Source organism: Ciconia boyciana, chromosome 3, assembly GCF_034638445.1.
Source record: "Ciconia boyciana chromosome 3, ASM3463844v1, whole genome shotgun sequence".
In the NCBI taxonomy this organism is placed as follows: domain Eukaryota; kingdom Metazoa; phylum Chordata; class Aves; order Ciconiiformes; family Ciconiidae; genus Ciconia; species Ciconia boyciana.
Window position 1 is genome coordinate 26,482,941 of NC_132936.1, and position 22,347 is coordinate 26,505,287.

General features: G+C 35.6%; 2 protein-coding genes across 7 annotated transcripts in view; one reads left to right on the forward strand and one right to left on the reverse strand.

The window, feature by feature from the left end:
* The window catches only part of MCPH1 (microcephalin 1), a 136,880-nt gene that overhangs the window by 32,536 nt on the left and 81,997 nt on the right, over positions 1 to 22,347 (forward strand). For 3 of the 5 annotated variants that reach the window (XM_072855146.1, XM_072855148.1, XM_072855149.1), the window contains one exon: positions 16,360 to 16,437. The exons of 1 other annotated variant lie outside the window; for it this stretch is intronic. In XM_072855146.1, coding sequence (XP_072711247.1) covers positions 16,360 to 16,437 — 78 coding nt within the window. Of the gene's footprint in view, positions 1 to 4,576; positions 4,615 to 7,702; positions 7,866 to 16,359; positions 16,438 to 22,347 lie in introns of all 5 variants that reach the window. One more of the 5 variants, XM_072855150.1, reaches the window with a different exon arrangement.
* Positions 20,920 to 22,347, reverse strand: part of ANGPT2 (angiopoietin 2) — a 48,206-nt gene continuing 46,778 nt past the window's right edge. For both annotated transcript variants that reach the window (XM_072857801.1, XM_072857800.1), the window contains one exon: positions 20,920 to 21,080. In XM_072857801.1, the coding sequence (XP_072713902.1) occupies positions 20,920 to 21,080 (161 nt within the window). The remainder of the gene's footprint in view (positions 21,081 to 22,347) is intronic.

The window sequence follows — 22,347 nt, forward strand, 5'->3', positions numbered from 1 at the left end:
GAGAAAAAAAAGGATTGGAAGAGTACAAAACAGCATAATAATCTTGTACTCTCCCTTACATTTTATTTGCACATGCATACACTACTTTCCCCTGCCTCCTTTCCGCTCCCCCAGAAAGTCCTTTATCCCTGGTATATTGGCCAAACCACATTGGGTAAGTATCTTCTTGAATCCTGAAGGTGAAGGTCTTTTTTTACTCCATCACAGTATACGTCTGAGTTTGAGAGTACACTGAAGCTTATCTCTTTCAGAACTTCAGTCAACTTTAAGGCATAAGAGGAGCATGTGGACTAAGTAATATATGATTCAAAAGTGGTATTCATTGGTTGAAATCCTTTCTTGAAAAATATCTGAGCCCTGGGTTCTTGACCCAAAGACAAAATGAGATCTAACATACTTGGGCTGGAATTTAATCAGTCACAAATGTAAAACTGTTCCTATCAAGTCAATTCTTAGCATGAATGTACTTTATTCTTGAGAACTGGCCTGGAAAAAATATTTTATGGTCACATTTTAATTCATTTGTCACTTATGAAAAACAACTCATGAAATTCTTAAGGAAACAAAATTTTAGTTCACTTTCTTGAAAAGCAGGTTGTACAAAACAGGACTTTTCTCTTATTGTCCTTCAGCTCCAAGAAACACCTGCTCAAACTGAGACAAAAGAAAGAATACATTTTGAGGTTAGATGCCTCTTGTGGTGTAGGTCAGTTAGCATACAGGAAGTATCACATTGTCTTTTAAGTACTGGGAAGATTTACAAATACTGTGTCCTTTGAGCTACTGAAATGCATGTTTTATATTTCGGATAACAGAAAAATCCTGTTGTTGGCAGACTCCAAAGGAATACTTAATGCAGCTGTGCTCCTAAGAAATACATAAAGGAAAGCTGAAGTGTGTCATTTATAACATAGCCTGTATTCCAGACCTAAAAAATACTTCGGAAAGAAGTGTGTTCTGATTTAGAGTACAGATATGCAACTCTTCAGGATTCAGAGATTAATGATAAATAAAAGGACCAGTTAACTTAATACCACCTTTTCTAGTGTTTCATTAACAATAATCCTGGTACAAATGTGCATTAGAACTCATAATGATGCTCACCAGATGTCTTTTTGCTGGTCAGAAAAGAAAATGGTAACTCAAAAAAATTGTTTCAATAAAAGCAACATGTAAAATAAAACAGACACAAAGAGCATAGAAGAAAAATTGTATAGCAAGGGAGGGGAAGCAATTAACTTGAAAAATGTACAACTGAAAATTAAAACATAGTTTGGCTAAGTTTTCTGCTTGGTAACTGTAATTAAAGAGGACTGCTTGTCTTACTAAAGCAATAAAACAAAATGTTGCCTGCTTAGCAAATGACCTCTAACTTGCAAAGATATGCAGTTCTGAGTGAAAATGAAATAATAATTTGGAAGAAATTAAATTTATTCCAATTTCTACCTTCTGTATGCATCCTTATGCATTCTTGAGTCTTTGAATCACTTTGAAGTGCACTGACAGAACATTTGCCCAGAATACTCACTGTACCATCTTGTATGCTATGTGTTGTAGCATAAAAGCTACAATCAAAAGCTGACTTTGCAGGGTAATGTCAGGACAGGCTGCAGGTTTCCCAATTTGTCTGGATCCAGTATTTTCACTTCCCTATAGATAAGGTATTAAGAAGCTGTCAACAAACGTTTCTGCTCTGAAGCTGAAGAAGCAGCTGTAGGATCCCAAGCTGCTCTGGCCTTGGTTTATAGTAGTGCTTTTTTTTAACCCAAGTTTGGCAAAAGTAGTAGTCTGATTAGTAATACTTCCGTGACATTTCATTTATAAAAAGTTGTGAGGAAGGGTATTTTTCTGCACATTCTGAACAGGCCCATCAGGATCTGGCTTTGGAGCTAGTACTATACAAGGGCCCCAAGAACCTAGTGCAATTCTTTTGTGTGGATGTAACTCCAGACTTTTAGCCAAAGAGCTTCATTCTGATGGCAGGGAGGCTTGGTTTCAGATACTGAAGGAGAACATTACGATTCTGAAGCATACATATTTGACAGAGATGAGGTTTTCAGCCCAGAAAGACAGACAAGAGTAAAACCTTGCTTTTAAGCCACGTTTTGTGCCTTCCCAGGCTGTCACATCCCAGGATCCTTTAATGTTCAGGAGTTTATGCAAATCCAACAATGTGTATTAAGACAGTATGAGGTATGTCCTCACTATTGTATAATGTGGCCCCACAGCCGATTTCAATCATCTGACCTAACCTGTGCAGTAGAGTGCCTAATACCGCAATCCTTCTGCGGCGAGAACCCTTACTCAATGTCTTACTAGATGTCTTTTTGAGTGTTCTTTTTGAATATACTCAAATTTTGAGTTTATATTACTTAATATTTAATAGTAATTATATTAATGTTATGATAGATATATTTAATATATATTGTTGCATTGTTATTATTTTTGCTCAAACTCCTTGTGTATAAAACGCAAATGTGGAATTGAAGCTGTGAAGCTCTTGGAACTTCCAAGAGCAATTAAATGTGACCGCTTATTTGGAATTGAAAGTAATGCAGTAGAAAGTCTTTTGGCTAAGAATACAACAAATTTTGATTACAGATAAGAGCATATTCTCTTCAACTGTCAGGCTAGCAGTAGGCTAAGGCATCATCAGTAAGTATTGCAGGCAGTAAGTTAGAATTTGGAAACTTAAATTTCAAAAAATACTGCATAGAATTTCTCTCAAAGAAATATTTCAATATAAAAATTTCATCCTTTCCTCGTTTGAAGTTTTATTCCATTCTATTATTGATTGGTTTTACATTTTCACATTGTACGTATTTTCAGTTCGGAAGTATTGTATAGCTTACATAATGTTGTCTGAGTACATGTTTATCATGAATTTAAAAAATTATTGAATGTGTTACATTATGTTGCTTCTGAAGACTTAAATAGTATCTGGGGTTTATGTTTTTCAAATTTACCCAACCACAGAATGGAATTACCATGTGTATGTTGAAAATACTAGTTCTTATGTTATCTTTAATATCTAGCTTGTCAATGATATCTAAATTGTGTTTTATTTATGCAAAGATTGTTCATATATTGAACAGTTACAGTGCACACTATTAGTCTACAGTCTATTAGTCTACAGAGATAATCCATTCTTAAATGTGACAAATTGCTTGAAGACTTAACAGAGAACAGTTCTGTACTGATAAGACAGGACGGCTGGAGCTGCATCAGATACTGCATCAGATCTCTTTTCTGTTCTGTGATTCATTACTCGGTAAAATGAGTTGCCCTCAAGTCCTTTTTGGCCTGTGCTACCAGCTGTAATCCAATTCAAAATATTTTTGTGGTCTCAGCTCAATACATTAGTCAAAGGAAACTGAATTTTAGCAGAGACTTTGGGAGCTTGGTGCTTGTGGTTGTGGTAATATATTGGGGGTCAGAAATGGGAATGATTATTTCTTATGGAGCGGTAGTTATCTAGAGAAATAATTTGAAAATCATATTGATTTTGAAAATTAGGAGGAGTTGTTTGAAATCATTGTATAAAAGTCAGTCAATCTGCTTTTTCTACAACATTAAAATGCTTATGTATCCGTACTTGTGCATGTTCATGTAGCTACAAGTAATTCTTATCTAAGATTTTCAAAACCTCTTCTTTGATGACCATGTTATGTTCAGTTATGTATTTCTCTGATACTGCTAAAATTCATGTTCTGTCCTAACTTTGTGCATGCTGGAGGCTTTCATGGTCATTGCTGATGACCAAAGGATACTTCTTCCTCTTCTGACTTCTATAATACTACTTCTTAAAAAGCTTATTTAAATTCTATATGGGGCAAACACTCCTGCTTTGCACATAAGCTATGGAGGGTATTGCAGGGGAAGGGGGGTGCTTTTTAAGGTGTCTCAGCATTGCTGGTTTAAGGATTGCTGTACTCTTTGAGCATACCTTGTGTGTTATATTACTCAGACAACTTTTATTCACTAGATAAGATTTAAGAGTGAAAGAATGTTTACTTAAAAACCTGGATCTAAAATACTGCAGTTGTGCCAAAAAAAAAAAGTTACACTATCAAAATAAAAATAAAATTATTGAAATTATACTTTACAATAAATATACTCTTGCTTCTGCAGCATCTCAGCCAGTTTCCGCCTTTCTTTTGGAAGAAACTAGAATAATTTTAAATTATAGGTTTTCTTTGTTGAAGGTAAGCTGCCTTTTCCTTTCACCTGATCAGAAGGAAAAGGCAGAAGACAAATACTATCCTTTTTTTCTGTGTCATCCCAGACTGGAAATCCTTTGCTTTTTGTTTTTCCTAATGAAAACTTACATTTCTGTCGTCTACTATATTGGATGCTTTGATACCAGATGTGATGAAGTGGTTTCCTTCCTTCCTTGTTCTCAAAGTTAAATATTTCTAGTATATGTGTTCATTAGAACAGCCTCTTCCCCAGGTGATACTGTAATTATGAAGTAGTTTAGTCCTTTTAATGTCACAGTTTCTAATTTAAGGTTTTTTTCAAAGGGTTTTCCCCTTTTCAGATTTTTTATGTTTTCTTGTCTTTTTCACATCTCTAGCCAACGAGGACACTAGTTATGACGAGTATGTCTTTTGAGTAAGTATTAAACATTTTTACTCTTTAGTCAGCACACTGTTTAAACTTGAATGTTGATAATCTTTTCATGCCTATACAAAATGAAATCTATCTTTGGGCCATATGTTAAAATAATTTATTTCATTCTGTATTCTAGCTAGAAACATGTATGTACATGTATATGTCGTTGCTATTTACAGTTGCTATCTGCAGACTGAAGTAGTTGTTCCATAGGTGAGCTCAACCGGGCTTCAGAGCAATGAAACTAAAATCTTAAGCAAGTTTTGAATTTTTCTGAAGGAAGCATAAAAAGGAATTTTGTGTAGTAAATTGTTCAGACTTTCAGCCCGGGACTTAGTTTTTTCCCCATACATTTTAATTATTTCTATTTTAAAATGCATAATCTAAAACATCGGTTCAAAATGTTTTCTTTCATATAAATAGTTGCTGAAAAAATATCTGTTGTAGGCTTTTTAGCCACTTGGTTTCAAAACATTAGAAGCAGCTGCCACTGCATATTTTGGGGGAGAGTTAATAATTTTCTGGCATGCTCTTATCATTCTCTTAAAAGCCTTACAGCATAAAGAACATCCAACAAAAACACAATTCCATATTTTATACTACACTTGCTTACAGTTTTTTTAATTCTTTTTCAAACTCAAGATATTTCTACTACCCACAAATCTGTTTCAGGTTTGAAGTAATTAAATCTTGACAGTTACATAGATATAAGTACTCAGAAACAGCACTTAGTGGCTATCCTTTTAGAAGTTCTTTGTAAATGGTTGTCAATAGCTGTTAGCAAGTATACTAATATATGTCAGAAACATAAAATGGAATTAATACTTTTCTTGTATTTAATGTGACTGGATGCTAGGAACACCAAGACTGTAGAATGCAGTTTGCAAGTCATGCAATACAGGGTCACTGTGGGGGAAGTAGAGATAATAGCTACAGTGTGGATAGGAATAGTGGAAAACAGAGGCTGTGATCTGCCTAAAAGAAGAGAACAAATCCTGGCAGAGCTGAGGAAAAAGTTATTTTCTTGAAAGAGCTCATTAATATATTATTTCTTTTATCTTGCTTGTATGTTGATTTTTCCCACTAGCCAATTACTATTTCATTAAATAAAAACATCTGGTGATAACAATTGCTTTTCTTCAGAACTTCTTCACCAAGATTGTGATTTTGGCTGTCTACAGTTGTAGGCATTCATCAACCTGTAAATGGGTGAAGGGAAAGGGACTGCTTCTGAAAGAACTAAAGATCAGAAAACAGTCCTCCAAAGTGTACAACCCAATGGCCAAAAGCTAATTCTACTACCCAGTAGCTACAGCCTCAAAAGTGGTTCATTAGAATTTAAATTTAAAGATCACGCGTTCAGCGGTGTTATGGCATTGGGTTTTGAGATTATATTAAATGCTGCTCACTGATTCACTGCCAGCAGCTACCTGGTTTTCTGAATCCCAAATTCAGTGAAATTTTGCTGTAAATTTGCATCCAGCAGTTTTTGCAGCTGACTGAAGTATAAACTACTGAGTTTTCACTGTGATTTATAAGATATCTTGAATTCAATTCTTGGACAACAGGACTTTTCCCTCTCATTGTAAGGAATTTTGTGTAGACAAAGAAAGAAAAAAAACTTCAGGTAGAGCATGGAAATGCATCCCCTGAGCATGCAGTCTAGGCAGGGCCACCCTCTATGGGTTGCAATGCTGCAAAAACATTCCCTTGTAGGCTATGTCAAGTTAAAACTCATCAAATGAAAAGGGAATAGTAAATATTCCAGCAACATTCAAGGCAATATAGCCAAGGCCAGAATTCACACTAACCAGTGTCTGCAGTGAGGCAGTTAAGTCAGTGGTTTGACTTTTTTTTTTTTTTAGGTGTCTCCACATACAATATCACCTTTTGACTTAAGTGTGAAGTTAATTTGCTACACTGTTTGCTATTACTATTCATTTATTTGTTTGAAACTTCTTAAAAAATAGATTGTTCTCTGTAAAGAATTTTTTGCAGGTTTTGTTAGAGTTCCTCTAAGTAGTGTCTGCTTTAGCTGGGGTATTTGGGGAGCTTTAATTGAGTTACTTTCTGTGGAGTGAAATGTAGTGAGAATGAAAGTAACCCCAGAGGCTTCTGGAGATGTTCTGGGTATGCTTGCATTATGTCAGTGATTAACTTAAATGTTTTACCTGAGATGATCACCATTGTGATAGACGTGACTGTGTTCAAGGTTGTGCTTAATTGTTTTGTCTTGTGTAGCATGCCATGGACATTTCCAAGTCAGCCAAGGGGAGCAGAGAGGGCACGGAAACTGGGCTTTCATTTACAGATCTTTAATGATCAGTTGTAATATGATTTATAATAATAATCATTAATAAGAACAGTAAATTGTTCTCATGCAACAGCTTTTCTCTAGTGATACCAAGATCTCACTATTTTCACAATTATATATTTGTGTTCTTCAGTGTAGCTATGTAGAGAACTCAAATTAGAGTTCCAGTTATAGTGGCCATTCTGGATTTTATATTTAATTATAATTGTATTTAAGGATAAGTGAATTTTTAATTGAAGCATTGGCTCAGATGTAAAGGTAGCAAGCCAGAACTTTAGGACTTCTCTGTAAATTCATACACAGCATTTTATTCAGATGCTGAAAATCTGGTGCTTACTAATGAAAACCTCTTAAGAGTGCTGTGTCTAAATGTTTACATTTCCTGGTAATACTTTTTTGATAGTACTACAAAAGCAAACAAGAATGAGGGTCTGTTTTACCAGGCACTGTACACAAACAATATGTTAGATAATTGCTGACTCAAAAGCTTCAATTTAAACAGACAAGATAGATGTGGGGGACAAAAGAGCTTTGATGTGCAAGTAGATATGATTGTGTGATGACAGAAAAGGGCCTGTTTGGACTCTGTGGGAAGGCTAATGAATTTAGGGTTAGCAAATGGGTAGAGGCTCAGTGAGAAAAGGGTAAGAAATGATTAGTGAGGAAAGAAATGAGGTGAGTTTGAGTTAATTTGTGTTGTGTGTATATGCTTTTATAATATTGCATATCCATTCAACATCTTTGTATGGTTTTTTTTCCTTGTCTTGTTTTTAGGGAACAAAATACAGTAATTCAGGTGGTGAATAAACTTGGAGACTTTTTGTTCTCAGATGATGTATGTGAAACAACAAGTCATGTAGTTACAGGGAGTCCTCGTCGTACCTTAAATGTTATGCTGGGAATTGCTCGTGGGTGTTGGATTGTTTCTTATGAATGGGTAAGGAATATTTTTAAATTTTACTACAGAATAAATTAAACTCATTTTGTATAGCTGAAATATCAACCTTATACCAATGTTTGTGTCCATGCTGTGTACAGTAGTGCAGTGTTCAGATATTCAGACTTACCTAGAGTTAGCTTACAGGAAATTTGTCTGTGTGAAGCTCTGTTACCATGACTTAGTCTTTCAGTACGTCATCTAACCAAAGCATTCCTGTATTGTATCTCACTATGTATTTTAGAAATGCCTGAAGTCTTATCTCATGGATGAGAAACTCATGTCACATGCATTGTTTTTGGACAGATTAAAGGCTAAACCAACCATTTCTGCTCAACATTAGCCAAGTCACATTATTCAGATTGATTTTTTTATATACCAATTCATATATTTCTACTGTGTTCTGAAACATGTATTGTGTTCAGCATTGGTAAAAGTGAAGGGGAATTGTTAGATATTTTGCTGCATAGTGGGAAATCTGTAAAATAGAAAAAAAAAATTAAGGAATGCTATTTGTAGAGGAGTAGTTTGGAGACTTTGTAATTTACAGAAATGGTTCCCAGACATCCAGATCAAATGATCACTGTATATCCTCAAAATTTCTTGTAGACAACCACATAAAGTTACCAGACTGTTACTGTAAAGACAAGATAATCATGAATTGCTGTACTGGGTCCGGCTGGGATGGAGTTAATTTTCTTCATCGTAGCCTGCATGGTGCTTTGTTTTAAACAGGTGACCAAAACGGTGGTGATAGCCCACCAGTGTTTTAGCTGTTGTTCAACAGTGCTTACACAGTGTCAAGGTGTTCTCTGTTTTTTGGTCAGCTCTCCCCAGCCAGTAGGCTGGGGGTGCACGAGAAGTTGGGAGGGCCCTCAGCTGGGACAGCTGACCCCAACTGACCAAAGAGATTTTCCATATCTCATGACATCACACTCAGTTATAAAACTGGGAGGGGTTTTTCCAAAGCAGCCATTGCTTGGAGGCTGGCTGGGCATCGATCTCCTGGTGGGAATGATTACTTTTACATCATTTGGGGGTTTTTTTAACTTTTTTTCCCTTCACTTATTAACTGTCTTTATCTTAACCCACAAGGTGGGGTTCTTTTCTCGCTTTTGCCCTTCCAATTCTCTCCCCCATCCTGCTGGGGTGGGGAGTGAGTAGTGACTGGGTGAGGAGCTTACCTGTCAGCCCAGGGTTAAACCACCTCAATTGCTCACTGTGATAATAGAGATTAACCACTCAATCTGACATTGCAGATGACAGTTTTTCAGCTTTCCTCACGTTTCCAGAGCTATAAAACCTAGCTGTTGGAATTTATATGGAAATAGCTCTTCATCTTATACAGAAAAGGGCTGTAGAATAACTTTAAATTTCTTGGTTTCCTTTTTTTATAATTACTTTAAAATTTAGTTGTTGGGCTGAAAACAAAATAAACTCCTGTTGCCTTTTTGTTTACAAGATGTCTGGCACTTACCAATATGAAGCTTGTCCTACATGATATACGTGTAGTTATCTGAAGAAGCTGTTATGGTATACTTTGGAGTTTTCAGAAGTTCTTGGTGACTAATTTCCCTTGGAATAAAGGGGTTTGCATCTTTGGTCACCTTAACGATCCAGTAATGTGCCTTTGTGGTAAAGAAGACCGATAGCATCCTTGGCTGCATTAAGAGGAACGCATTTGAGCAGGGGGTTTAGACAAGACAATCTCCACAGGTCCATTCCAGCCTCAACTATTGTATGACTTTACGCGTCTGAGTGAAATACATTGAAATATCTGTCCCATACTTAGCTTTGTATGGAGTTTTAAACAAGTAACAACATATTTGCTGTAAATTACTTTCTCATAACAGGGTAGTCAAACATGAAAGCTGTATATTTCCTTGAGAAAAAGCTTCAGATAACTACTAAGATAGCTAAATATGTAGATAATTACTACAAAATCCAGTAAAATAGTTTCCTATCTTTGTACATAAGGCAGTTTTTGCATAATCACTATTCTGCCAATTGCTGTCCTGGAATTTCATTGCCCATTTTATGCACTGCACTTCTATGAACCAAGCCATGGTGAAAACATCAACACATGCTCTTCATAGACCAGCATTGACTAGTAGCAATGCCAAATTTTCTCCTGCTGTCTTACAATCTACCTTTTTAGACTCATCACATGATCATCTATATCCCTCATATAATTCCAATAAGTTAAATGGAATTGTTCCAAGGAATAGTTTGTTCCTCTAAGTATTATTGGATCAAATGCTGAAGCTGTCTTCACTCATTTTATTGAGCTGCTATTTAGAAAAAGCTCTAAAGTTACTAGGAGAGCCGCATGACAAGGAACTAGAGAAAAACTTCAGAATTCAGTTCTCCCAATCACAAGTTTGGTCAGTCTTGTAGTGTCTGCTTATCTGTGAATATTGCTGGTTTTAATTTTCTTAGAACTGTGCTTAAATCTTTCACTGAGGCTGGGTACAACTTTGTCCATAAATGTCTAATCCCTCAAGTAATTAAGTAATATATTTCACTGAAAGAAAATATTGCTTTGAACTTTAAAAAAAATATTTCTTAATCTGGATAAATCTATGCATCTTATTATGTAAGAGCATTATTGTCTTATTTCTAATTTTGTCACTGGCATAATTTTGCCATCTTTTTACCCAAATTTGTTAACTGAATACTTTAACTAGAGAAGAGAAAGCTGAAGCCTTAACCATCGTGAGGAATTCTGTAGAAACTTAGTCAGGAGAATTTAATTTAAGCAAAATAATCTTTTCCTTTTATTAATGCTACAATACTGAATCCTTTAAATGCCTTTCTATACTGTAGTCAATCCTACCATAAGTACTTTCATTGGTAAAATACTTCAAACTGGATAATTAAAATAATCAATCAGTCTCGAGAAATCAGTAGCACCTTTTAAACAAGGTATCAATTTTGAGCAGTGGTGATTGTCTTTTGGAAGACATTTCTTAATGTTTTAAGAAGCTGAAATATTATTTACCTCTGCCTTTTGACTTGTAACATGGAGAGATAATTTAGGCTGCAATATTTTTTCTTCTTCTGAGAAAACCTTAAAATTCTCTTTTTAAAGATGGGTGTTGGAGAAATATCAAATTTACCATTAGACATTTAATCTTCATAGCACTCCATTTACATATTTCAAGATGAGTTATTCAAGTACAAATACCATATGATCATTCATAGCTAGTGTGCTAGCTGGATGGGTAAGAGGCCTTAAATAATGACTAGTCAAACAGTGTGTTTTCAGACCCTTGAGAACTTGATGTTTGACATAAATTTTCCTATATAGTGTGAATAAAAGAACATAGCTGATATGTATATGCAAAGGAAAACTGCACCAAGGCTAACCTTAAAGCTGTATAACCTGCAGGACACTTGTTGGAGCTCCGTGCCATACACGTTGCCTGCTACTGAATTAGATAAAATAGTCCATACTTGAGGACAGAGTAACAGAAGATTGATCAACTTGATTCTAGAGACCAAAGCCAAAGGAAAACATTCTTTAAGGTTGTAAGAAGTACACAGAAAAACTATGCTTTTCCCACTCTCCTCTTCCCTCCCTATTTCCTCCTTTCTTGGGTCCTCCATGACCAGCAAGACTACATTCTACTAGAATCTGATACATTCTTAATATCTCAATGTTATCAGCTGTATTTTCCTAACTTCTGTTACTTCTATATCCAGCATTCATGTTTGATCCATACTGTGCTGCTTTATCATTACATTTTAAGATAAATCATAGAATCATAGAATGGTTTGGGTTGGAAGGGACCTTAAAGATCATCTAGTTCCAACCCCCCTGCCATGGGCAGGGACACCTTCCACTAGACCAAGTTGCTCAAAGCCCCATCCAACCTGGCATTGAACACTTCCAGGCAGGGAGCATCCACAACTTCTCTGGGCAACCTGTTCCAGTGCCTCACCACCCTCAGAGTGAAAAATTTCTTCCTTATATCTAATCTCAATCTACCCTCTTTCAGTTTAAAGCCATTACCCCTTGTCCTATCACTACATGCCCTTGTAAAAGGTCTATCTCCAGCTTTCTTGTAGGCCCCCTTCAGGTACTGGAAGGCTGCTATAAGGTCTCCTGCGAGCCTTCTCTTCTCCAGCCTGAACAACCCCAACTGTCTCAGCCTGTCTTCATAGGAGAGGTGCTCCAGCCCTCTGATCATCTTTGTGGCCCTCCTTTGGACTCACTCCAACAGGTCCATGTCCTTCTGATGTTGGGGGCCCCAGAGCTGAAGGCAGTACTCCAGGTGAGGTCTCACAAGAGCAGAGTAGAGTGGCAGAATGACCTCCCTCAACCTGCTGGTCATGCTTCTTTTGATGCAGCCCAGGATACGGTTGGCATTCTGGGCTGCGAGCACTCATTGCTGGATCATGTTGAGCTTCTCATCAACCAACACCCCCGACCCCTTCTCCTCAGGGCTGCTCTCAATCCGTTCTCTGCCCAGCATGTATCTGTGCTTGGGATTGCCCTGACCATGTGCAGGACGTTGCACTTGGCTTTGTTAAACTTCATGTCGTGCACATGGGCCCACCTCTCAAGCCTATCAAGGTCCCTCTGGATGGCATCCCTTCCCTCCAGCATGTTGACCGCAACATGCAGCTTGGTGTCATCGGCAAACTTGCCAAGGGTGCACTCAATCCCACTGTCCATGTCGCAGACAAAGATGTTAAACAGCATCGGTCCCAATACTGACCCCTGCGGAACACCACTCGTCACTGGTCTCCACTTGGACATCAAGTCATTGACTGCAACTCTTTGAGTGCAACCATCCAGGCAATTCCTTATCCACCAAGTGGTCCATCTGTCAAATCCATGTCTCTCCAATTTAGACACACGTGCGGAACAGTGTGAAATGCTTTGCACAAGTCCAGTTACAAATCTTTTGTAACTGCACATTCAAAAACTTCTAGATAGCTCTTTCTTCTCAATACAGACACTTTTATATTCTAAAGTATTTCAGCTTTTCTTAGTCCTTTTCCACATTCTTAGAAACTGTTGAATATGAAGATATTACTGACTTAACAAGAAAAAGTAGTTTACTCAATAATAATATTGCAAATCGTAACTTGTTTTTGTCCTACATTAATTTTAAGCATTTTTTTAGTGTTGCTGTGAAAGTATACTGGTTGAAAATTTGTCTATGCCAAAGTCAAAAGCAAACTTTCAGTGACTTAGGATGGAGAGCTCTTGCCTTTGTGTTCATGAAAACTGAATGTTTTAGTGAGTGGTGACCTCCATATTTACTGCAGGACCTGTTCATGAACTCTGTATCTAATTTTCTTTTTATCTAGGAAAGTACATATGATGCCTTTGTACTCAATTCCAGAACCATGATAGACAAGCATTAATCCATCTTTTGTTAAGATAAACAAAATTCATTTTTAAACAAAATTCTGTAAATACTACAGGGATTGACAGAGGTTGTTAATGTAAAATTGGCCTGGAAAATGAAATGGGATTACTTAATCATAATTAATCTTTTGGGTTTATGTTTTAATCTGTTTGGGTTGTTTGCCAGTTACTCTTGGTACAAACATCATTTTGGTACTATAAGGACATGAACTACACATTATACACATTATACATCTGTTCCTGCTCAAGATTATTTACGAACAAATTATTTTCATGCAGCATGTCTTTAAGAATTGTATCAGAAGTTACAATTTTCTTGTTTCAGTTAAATTTGATTTATATTGTGATTAAGAGCGAAATGGCTTGGATTAACAAATGCCTTGTATTTGCAATAAATATATACAGCTATGAGTATAAAGCTAACAGATTTCAATATTCTTATTGTAAATTGTAAAAAGTAATTGTAAAAACATATATGCAGGTACCACCTTAAAATTTATAACTTAAAATCCCAAGTTGCAGTCTTAACTATGTTTTTAAAAAGTTGTTATACTTTTCTTGGCTAAACACAGCAATACATTATTACGTTTTGAATATTTTTTTAAAGGTCACTGATTTGTTGATGTGCTTAACTCTTATTTTTAGGTTTGGTATGATATAACAACTATAGAAATTATTTTCTTTTTTGTACAGCTGTTGCATTTTCAAATACTTGGTCGTGCGTTTTCTAAAAGTAAACATAATATTCTTTGGATTTTTGTAATGAGATTCAACAATAAGTTTGAAGATGTGCTGCTTTTCATTATCAACAAAAAAATCACTGTTCATTTCCAATAGCCTGCAAAATTGAACACCTCCCCTCACAAGTAAAACACCACTTGCCACATCACGCAAAGCACCAGCTTTTGTAGCAGTTCATTGAAGAGGTTGCTGGTTCCTCTGAAAGTCATCAAGCATAAGCTACTTTGGACTAAAGACTACAGAACTCATTTTTGATAACAAAATTAGTTTCTAAATTCAGTTTACAATTTACTTTTTGTAGCAACAGATTTGGAGCAAGAGAGCCCTTTACAGAAAGTTATTTTCCCACATACAAATAGGCCATTTTATAAGATTTGCATTACTAGTTTATAATCAGTCTGTTCAGCTTAGAATCTTGTTTAGTTAGTGAGCTGTAACATTGTAAAGGATAACTGTATCATGCTTGATATCTATTATGCCAATTTTTGTCTAAGGGGAACATCTCATAGCACTGCTTCCCAAATTTTATGAGCTAAAGTTTTATAATTTATATTATAACTAATAATATATGGATTTGTATGGCATCTTCCAAAAGAATTTTAAAAAATGCAGAATATTTCAGTTAATTGTGAATCAAGCATGGGAATAATTTCATGCACTGATGAAATTCAGCTTGTTCTAAGGTGAATAATGGCAACAGTTTAATGGTGCATGGCTGTGCTAACAGTAAGAAACAGACATCATCTATTTGAAATGGCTAGAGAACTATTTATGGAAATCGTGACTGCCAGAGGTAGAATTATCCTAAACACGGGGATTTACTTTCTAACAAATTCCATATATCCCATTTGAGGTGTATATGTACACTTCTTGTTCACTTAATACTACCTGTTGCTGTAGGAGCAGCAGGGTAGTGGGTTGTTGTGGTTTTTAAGGTTCATGTATGAATTGTGCTGTCTCTCACTAGTGGGTAACAATGGGGTTTTTGACTCATATTTAAGGCATGACAAATGGCAACTACAGGAACGATGTTGTGAAGCTCGAATATCTATAGAAGGGAAAAGCTGTTGAATTGTGTGACAGTGGACAAACTTGGCAAAGAACTTACCAGCCTTTTACCTATATGGGAAGCTTTGTGGCTCAGTTCACAGTGATGAAGCCAACGACGCAAATAAACTCCTCTTCCATCAGAGCGTGCTTCAGAATTTAGACTATCTAGAAATTACTAGGAAGACGCCCTTTATACAACTCAAGGGCAGAGCCATGGTAGGAACTTCAGGCTTTTTCCATTTTCCCCATAAAGACGATGCTTTTACCACTTGATAGTCTCTGAACACTCTTTGTGAGGCTTTTGATATTATAGTCTACCAGCTGCAACTTATAATGATAAATTGTTTTGAAGAATGGTTTAGAAAATCAACCCAGGAAAAATGCTGGATGGAGTAGTTTTGGGAAAGTTTTACCAAAAAAAAAAAAAAAGTGTATTTCAGAAACTGAAAATATAACCATTTCAAGTAGGTTTTTTTTTCTGTTAACCACTTTGTGATGGCCTTGATGGGAACAGAAGTCTGAAAGTAGTCCAAAGTGTTAGGATTGCTAGTCTCCAAGGACCATATTGATCCAGTGTTTCAGAGCTCAGTTGAATACAAATGATCATGTATTTTTCAGTCAGTACTCTGCACTGTTAGCAACCTTTTTTTATGCTCTAGAATGCGACATTGAGAGAGGAGGATACTGAAGAGAATGAAATTGAGCTTTTCTTTGCAGGATGGTTTATATACATAACGTGGATTATATAGAATAGTTGCATAATCCCAGTCAGTAGTAGGGGTTGATACTGGTCCACTATTGTTTAACATCTTCATTTATGATGTGGATGATGGGGAAGAGGGCACCCTCAGCAAGTTTGTAGATGTTACAAAACTGTGGGGAGTGTTTGATACACCAGAGGGGTGTTCCCATTCAGAGGGACCTTGTCAGGGTGGAGAAATGGGCCAACAGGAACCTCATGAAGTTCAATGATTAACTGAACCAAGAGAACAGAACTGGTAGAGTATGACTTCCCTTTTCAAATCTTTACTCTAATTTTATGTATCGTGATGCAAAAAATTGACTTTTCTAATATCATCACAAGGTTTTAAAATTTAATGTAGCTATGCATAGAAATAGGACTTTGGTATTTTAATGGTTTGTTTCCATTGTAAAATTTGTATCTTTCAGATTGCTTGATTTTTCAGTGAATCATTTGGTTTGGGTAAATGAAATATCAAACCAACTATTGCAACTGCATTGTTACTTCTAATTACACATTCAAAGAGTCTGCTATTTCATGAATTATAAGAGTTGTATTTACCGCTTAACTTATTTTAGGTTCTGTGGTCTTTGGAATTGGGCCATTGGGTCTCGGAGGAACCGTATGAGCTTTCATCCAGCTTCCCTGCAGCTCCTGTAAGTTTAATGGCCCTTTAAGCTTGTGAGGTTTCTTTTGTTTATCTGGAAAATGATTGGCCCTCTAAATAGGTTTTGTGAACAAGAAGGCCTACTAGAAAAAATATTTTTTTAAAGCAAATACTGTAAGGAGTTATTTTCTCCTTTGTCCACTACTTTTTGAAGTGTGTGCAAAAACTTCAAAAACTTGGTATGCATGGAAGATGCAAAAAATTGATTCACCAGTTAACGTCTGAATAAACGAGCTTCTTCTTTAAGTATAAATGTCCTTTAATTTATTTGTGGCATATTTTATTTCTATCTGTGTTTGTATATAAACTGGAGAGGCATGTTATCGCCTAACAGAAAGGTTATTCAGGTCATGGACTCAATATTTTCAGTCCAGAGATTACTTTGGCAATAGAAAATTACTGTGGGCTTCTAAAACTACAAGATAGGTAAAATGAAGCATTTTTCCTGCCTTTAATGATCATTCTGAAGTACTGAATTGCAAACTAGTGTAAAAGTGTGTATGTGGGGGCATGGTGTATCTGTGCAGACCCAAGTGTATCTGCACTCCCTGTGTTGTAATTGATTAAACAGTAATTCTATTTTGGTTTTAAAACAAGTAGAATTCTATCAGGTTACTAGTCAATCACTCTAATAGTTTTACCAAAAAAGGTGTCACAATTTCTCTTATATTGTAGCAGCTAGTTAAATATATTATCATCTGCTACTTGTTTCTCAAAGTTGCATACAGGCTTTGAAGAAAGAACACTTAATGGGGTTTGAACTTTATTTTTATTTTAATTTTATTAACTTATTTTTAACTTAAGAACTTATTTTTATCATTCTTTCTAAATCTATAATTTATGTAAATTTACATGTTCGAGGTGAAGACTTTATTTCATAAGTTGTATGTTCTCAAAGTGTAGGGAAACTGTAACAGTTATTCTGAAATAAGCCCAAAGAAATTAATCATCCATTATAATGTATTTTTTCTAAAAGGAGAAAGTAGATTTTTTTATATAGCAAATATATTAAGAATTGTAAAACAACATGAAAAATAAATAAGCAGCATGTTCTTTTTTTCCCCCTTTTCTGTATTTGTACGAAAAAAAGAACACAGTACTTCAGATTGAGCTCTTTGAGTTTTCTGTTTCTTCTCAGACTACCTTGTTTAATAACCAAGTATGCTATCAGTAACAACTTACATAGCTTTCTTTGGAAGTGATTCCTGCCAGGGTTGTTTTTTAAATTCTGTTTACAGTTTTTGTTCCTAAAGCAGAAGTAAGGAGGGCTTGAGAGATGGTAAGAAGATAAAATTGAGGGAGGTTGTGGTTGTGCTGAGAACCTGAATCGCTTCTGTTTGCAAGTGTGCTCCTCTTGCAGAGGAACAAAGTCAGTGTCCAAGGTGATATTTCCACCACCTTTCCAATCATTCCCTTCTTGAGTCATTCTGGTTTCTTACTGTAACAGAGATCTTATTTTTAAAGATATGATTATTATTTGAGCATGAATGGTATTTATATTCCCTTTCTTTTCTTATTTCTTTTCTGCTTCCTAAGAAGTATTTAGAGAAAATGGAAGTGCATTCTAGTTTTGCATACCACTTATCTGATTACAGGAAGGAATTAAAAGAAGGGGTTATCTTGCTGTTATGTTTTAATTGTTTGTACCAAGTCCAAAGCAGTTGCTGCAGCCTTCGTTTTCCTATTATTGCATTCCTTCTGAAATGTCCTCTTCTCACTTCACTTTGGTGTTTGCAGTATAAGCCATGCAATCTCGTTTAGATAAAATATCATTTTAAAACATATTCACTCTAAAATTTTACATTAATGTTGATAAATTACTCCATTTTCCCAAATAATGAAAAAGTCTCATTAAACAATTGATCCATTCAATGTCTACATCAATATCTTCAATCACTTTCTCAGAACAGTCATCAAAAGGACTTAAGCTTTATAAAGACTTTTTTCCAGCAAATCAAAACTAGCCATGCAATATTTAATTACTATTGTTGTATAGTGATTTCTTACTGAAATAATGAAGGTTAATGTCAACCAGAAGCTAGCACTATTTTCCTTTGCCAGGTTGAGCATTCATACTGTGCCAGATTCCATAATGGTTTTTAAGAAGCTTTTCTTTTTTTTTTTTTTTTTTTTTTTTTTAGATTATTGGGCTGGATATCCTTACTATCTCAAATATTGGGAGTATTTTCTTTAGTTGTCTGATGAAATGCAGTGAAGCAGGAAATACAGTAATATAGACTCAGCATTTCTATTAAATTTCATAGAACCATAAAATATTTTAGATTAGAAGGGACCTCTGAAGGTTGTCTAGTTCAACGCTCTGCTCCAAGAGACTTGTCCAGTCCACCCTCATGGTAATAAATTCATAAATTAAAAAGAAAATCCAGTTTCCCCAATTCCAACTTGTGTTTGCTGCCTCTTGTCCCTGTCTCTTGTCCCATTGCGGTGCACCTCCAAGAAGGGTCTGGCTCTGTCTTCTCTGTGTCCTCGATCAGGCAGTTGTAGACAGCACTAAGTTCTCCCCTTCCCCTTCTCTTTCCAGGCTGAAAAAGGCCAGCTTTCTTGGCCTCTCTTGGTATGTCATGTGCTTCTTCATATGTCTAGCTCCTTTACTAGCTTGGTGGCCCTCTGCTAGACTCGCTCTTTAAAACATTTCTTAGAAATTCATTAAAGCAATTTTGTTAAATATTTTTTTAGTTAGGGATAAGTTTATCCTTATAAGTTTGCTAGCAGAAACAATAAAATACTTAAACAGTAATCTTAAATACATTCAGATTATTTTATGCAACTCTTCAGATGATGACTGTTAATTTATATTCATTAGGGTTATTTAAAATCAGATCATGAAGTAATATTAGAAGTATTTTTTGTCTCTGCTACCCTTTAGTAATGCTGACACATTTTCAGTGAAGAATGGTGGTGGTGTGAGTGGTGGGGTACTCTGACAGCAGCTTTAATTACTGTCAGTATGGATGGAATAGTTTTCTTCCATCTTTCTCAAAATCATTTACAGTATTTAAGATACAACATCTTTTGTTAAGTAAGCCTCCAGAAATGTTGTGTCTGGGGTTTTCGTTTTGTTTTGGTATGAGATATGTTCTTGTTTTGTAACTAATTAATCATCTGCTGAAATCAAAAATTTACAAAATTATTACTTTAAGGCAAAGACTAAGCATGAGAATTAAAACCTAAAGTTAATTTGGGGAAAAATCCGCACAAAATTATTTTGTGTGATTTATGAAAAAATATATTCTCAATCTGAACTGCAGTGTACAGTATACAATTTTAAAGCATATAGTAATAAAGAAAATTCTAAAAAGCAAAAATCACCCAGTAGAGTAATTTATTCACATTGTGTCGTACATTGAGGGCCTACCTACAGAGAATTTCTAGGGAGAAGTCCTAACCTTACTGAAAAGAAACCAACAGTATGACCTTAGTTAACTTTCAGATTTTTTTTCCTGTTTTTAAAATGTAGTAATCTGTGTCTTAATTAATAAGCATAAATTTAATTGTATCAAAGAACATGCATATGTTTCTCAGGTTATTTTTACAAAACGTATAGATGTACTACAGCACCAGGTGATAACTGATTGTCATAGACAACCGGACATTTGGTGTTAATGCCGTTGTCTCGGTTTATAAAATACTGATCAGTTATTTTACAGGTAAATGACAAGGAAAGGAAAAAAGTGCAATCTTCATAAAAACAAAGAAACACATACTATATTGTAATTTGCAGGGATTTTTGTAACTTAAAGATAGTGACTGTAGTAAGTACAAGCTGAAAGAAATGGTGATTTTTTTGTACACGGTATTTCCCAAGAATAAATGCGAAGTACTTAAATGCTATTTGTCCTCTGTTAAATAAAGTAATACAGGTTATTGGAAAAATCCCTGAATAAGTGTAAGAAGTTGTTTAGGAGACTATGGGGGGAAAGAATGTATTCTTTAACTACAGTATTGAGATAATTACAGGACAGTATTTTTTTAATGTACATAAAAGGCAAACATGACACAGAGAGATAAATAGTTCTAGATCTAGTAAAGTGTTTTATATTAGAGTAATGTTTAAAGTTCAGTGATGAGGCAAAATGCATATTTCTAAAACTATTTTAGGTATTTTTCACAGTTCCAGTTATTTACTAACACATACATAACATAAATGATCAGTAAAACAGAGTCCTTAAGTTGTCTGACAGTTTCTTGGATGTTCTTTTTATTCAGTCATTTGGCCAAATCACTGTTATACCAGGTTGATGCTTTAGACTTTGTGTCTGGTTGAATAATATGAGCTTTAGCTGATCAAGGCTATTGCAATTCAGGAATTGTACTGAACTGATCCCTTCAGAACACTAGCGCATGTTTTCTGAGCTTGAAAATGAGACAAGTTGCAGATGTGTGTTTATATGCTTGGCAAATGAAGTCTTTGAGGACTATACAATACATAATCCACATAATGCAAAAGCATTTAGAAATCTGCTGGTCGAATCATCATAGTCGTGCCTTTGAGAGAGTATCCCGAGCCTTTCCAGTAGTACCACTTGATACCGTTGAACTTGTTGTTGTTCTGTCGTAATGGGTAATACATTCCGTTGAGGTTAGAAGGACCACATGCATCAAACCACCATCCTGCAAGACAGAAAACAAAAAAAAGCATCAGCAGATGAAAATATCAGCACAGGTAATTTTCATAATAGTATATAAGGACACTTCATTGTCCTGAAATTAAAAAGAAATCTAAAACCAAGTTTTCATTCTTATGATTTGGAACTGTCAGTATAAAATACTTCCCTCAAACTCAGCAAGGAAATGTATTTATGCTATATATTCTTGAAGCTTATGTAATACATAGTAGTTTAAAATTGAGAAGGGAATGCTTAAGCTTAATCAAGCTTGATTTATTATAGATATCATATTATTGTTGACAGTCTCAGGGCAGAACTTGACTTGAACTATAATGATATCGGGTCTTCTTTGGGTTTTATCTACTCTTTGGTAAATTCCTGTTCTTCACAGATGTGAACTCCTTTCTTAATTGTTTTAGAGGATTATTTCAGTTATCTGTTTCAGTTCTCTGTGCAGATTAGTTCAAAACCTCTGTGCTGAAACTTCATACAAAGGAAAAGGAGAAAAAAGCAGCCCAAACTTCTTTTGTGTCCTTGTGGTCCTGACCTGTTAGTGGGTCATAAGGAAAATTTATTTTTATTAATAAGATAATATTTTTATACTTCTGTTATGATGGCGATAATGTGTGTGTTCTGTTTTGCAGGGCAGTAATCCAATTATCCTTTTGGATAAACTGAAGCTGTCTTTTGTCTTGCAACTTGTGCTATAGGGAAACAAACCATTGCTTAAGAGATAACAGGAAGAGAAGTCAAATTTACAAAGCAGTTGTTTACATTTCAGAATGTGGAATTTTAGACTGAGAAATTATAGAATGGCTTGTGTGGTTCAAGATAAAAATACCACCTAAAACTCCAATAACTAGTCAACAATCATTAGAAAAATGTAGATATCTCATATATGTGGTATATCTTAAACTTATGTATTGCCATGTCGTGGTTTAACCCCAGCTGGCAACTAAGCCCCACCCAGCCGCTTGCTCACTCCCCCCCAGTGCGGTGGGGGAGAAAATCGGAAGGGTAAAAGTGAGAAAACTCATGGGTTGAGATAAAGACAGTTTAATAGGGAAAGCAAAAGCTGCACACACAAGCAAAGCAAAACAAGGAATTCATTCACTACTTCCCATCAGCAGGCAGGTGTTCAGCCATCTCCAAGAAAGCAGGGCTCCAGCACGCATCACAGTTATTTAGGAAGACAAATGCCATAACTCTGTCCCCCCTTCTTTCTTCTTCCCCCAGCTTTATATGCTGAGCATGACGTCATATGGTATGGA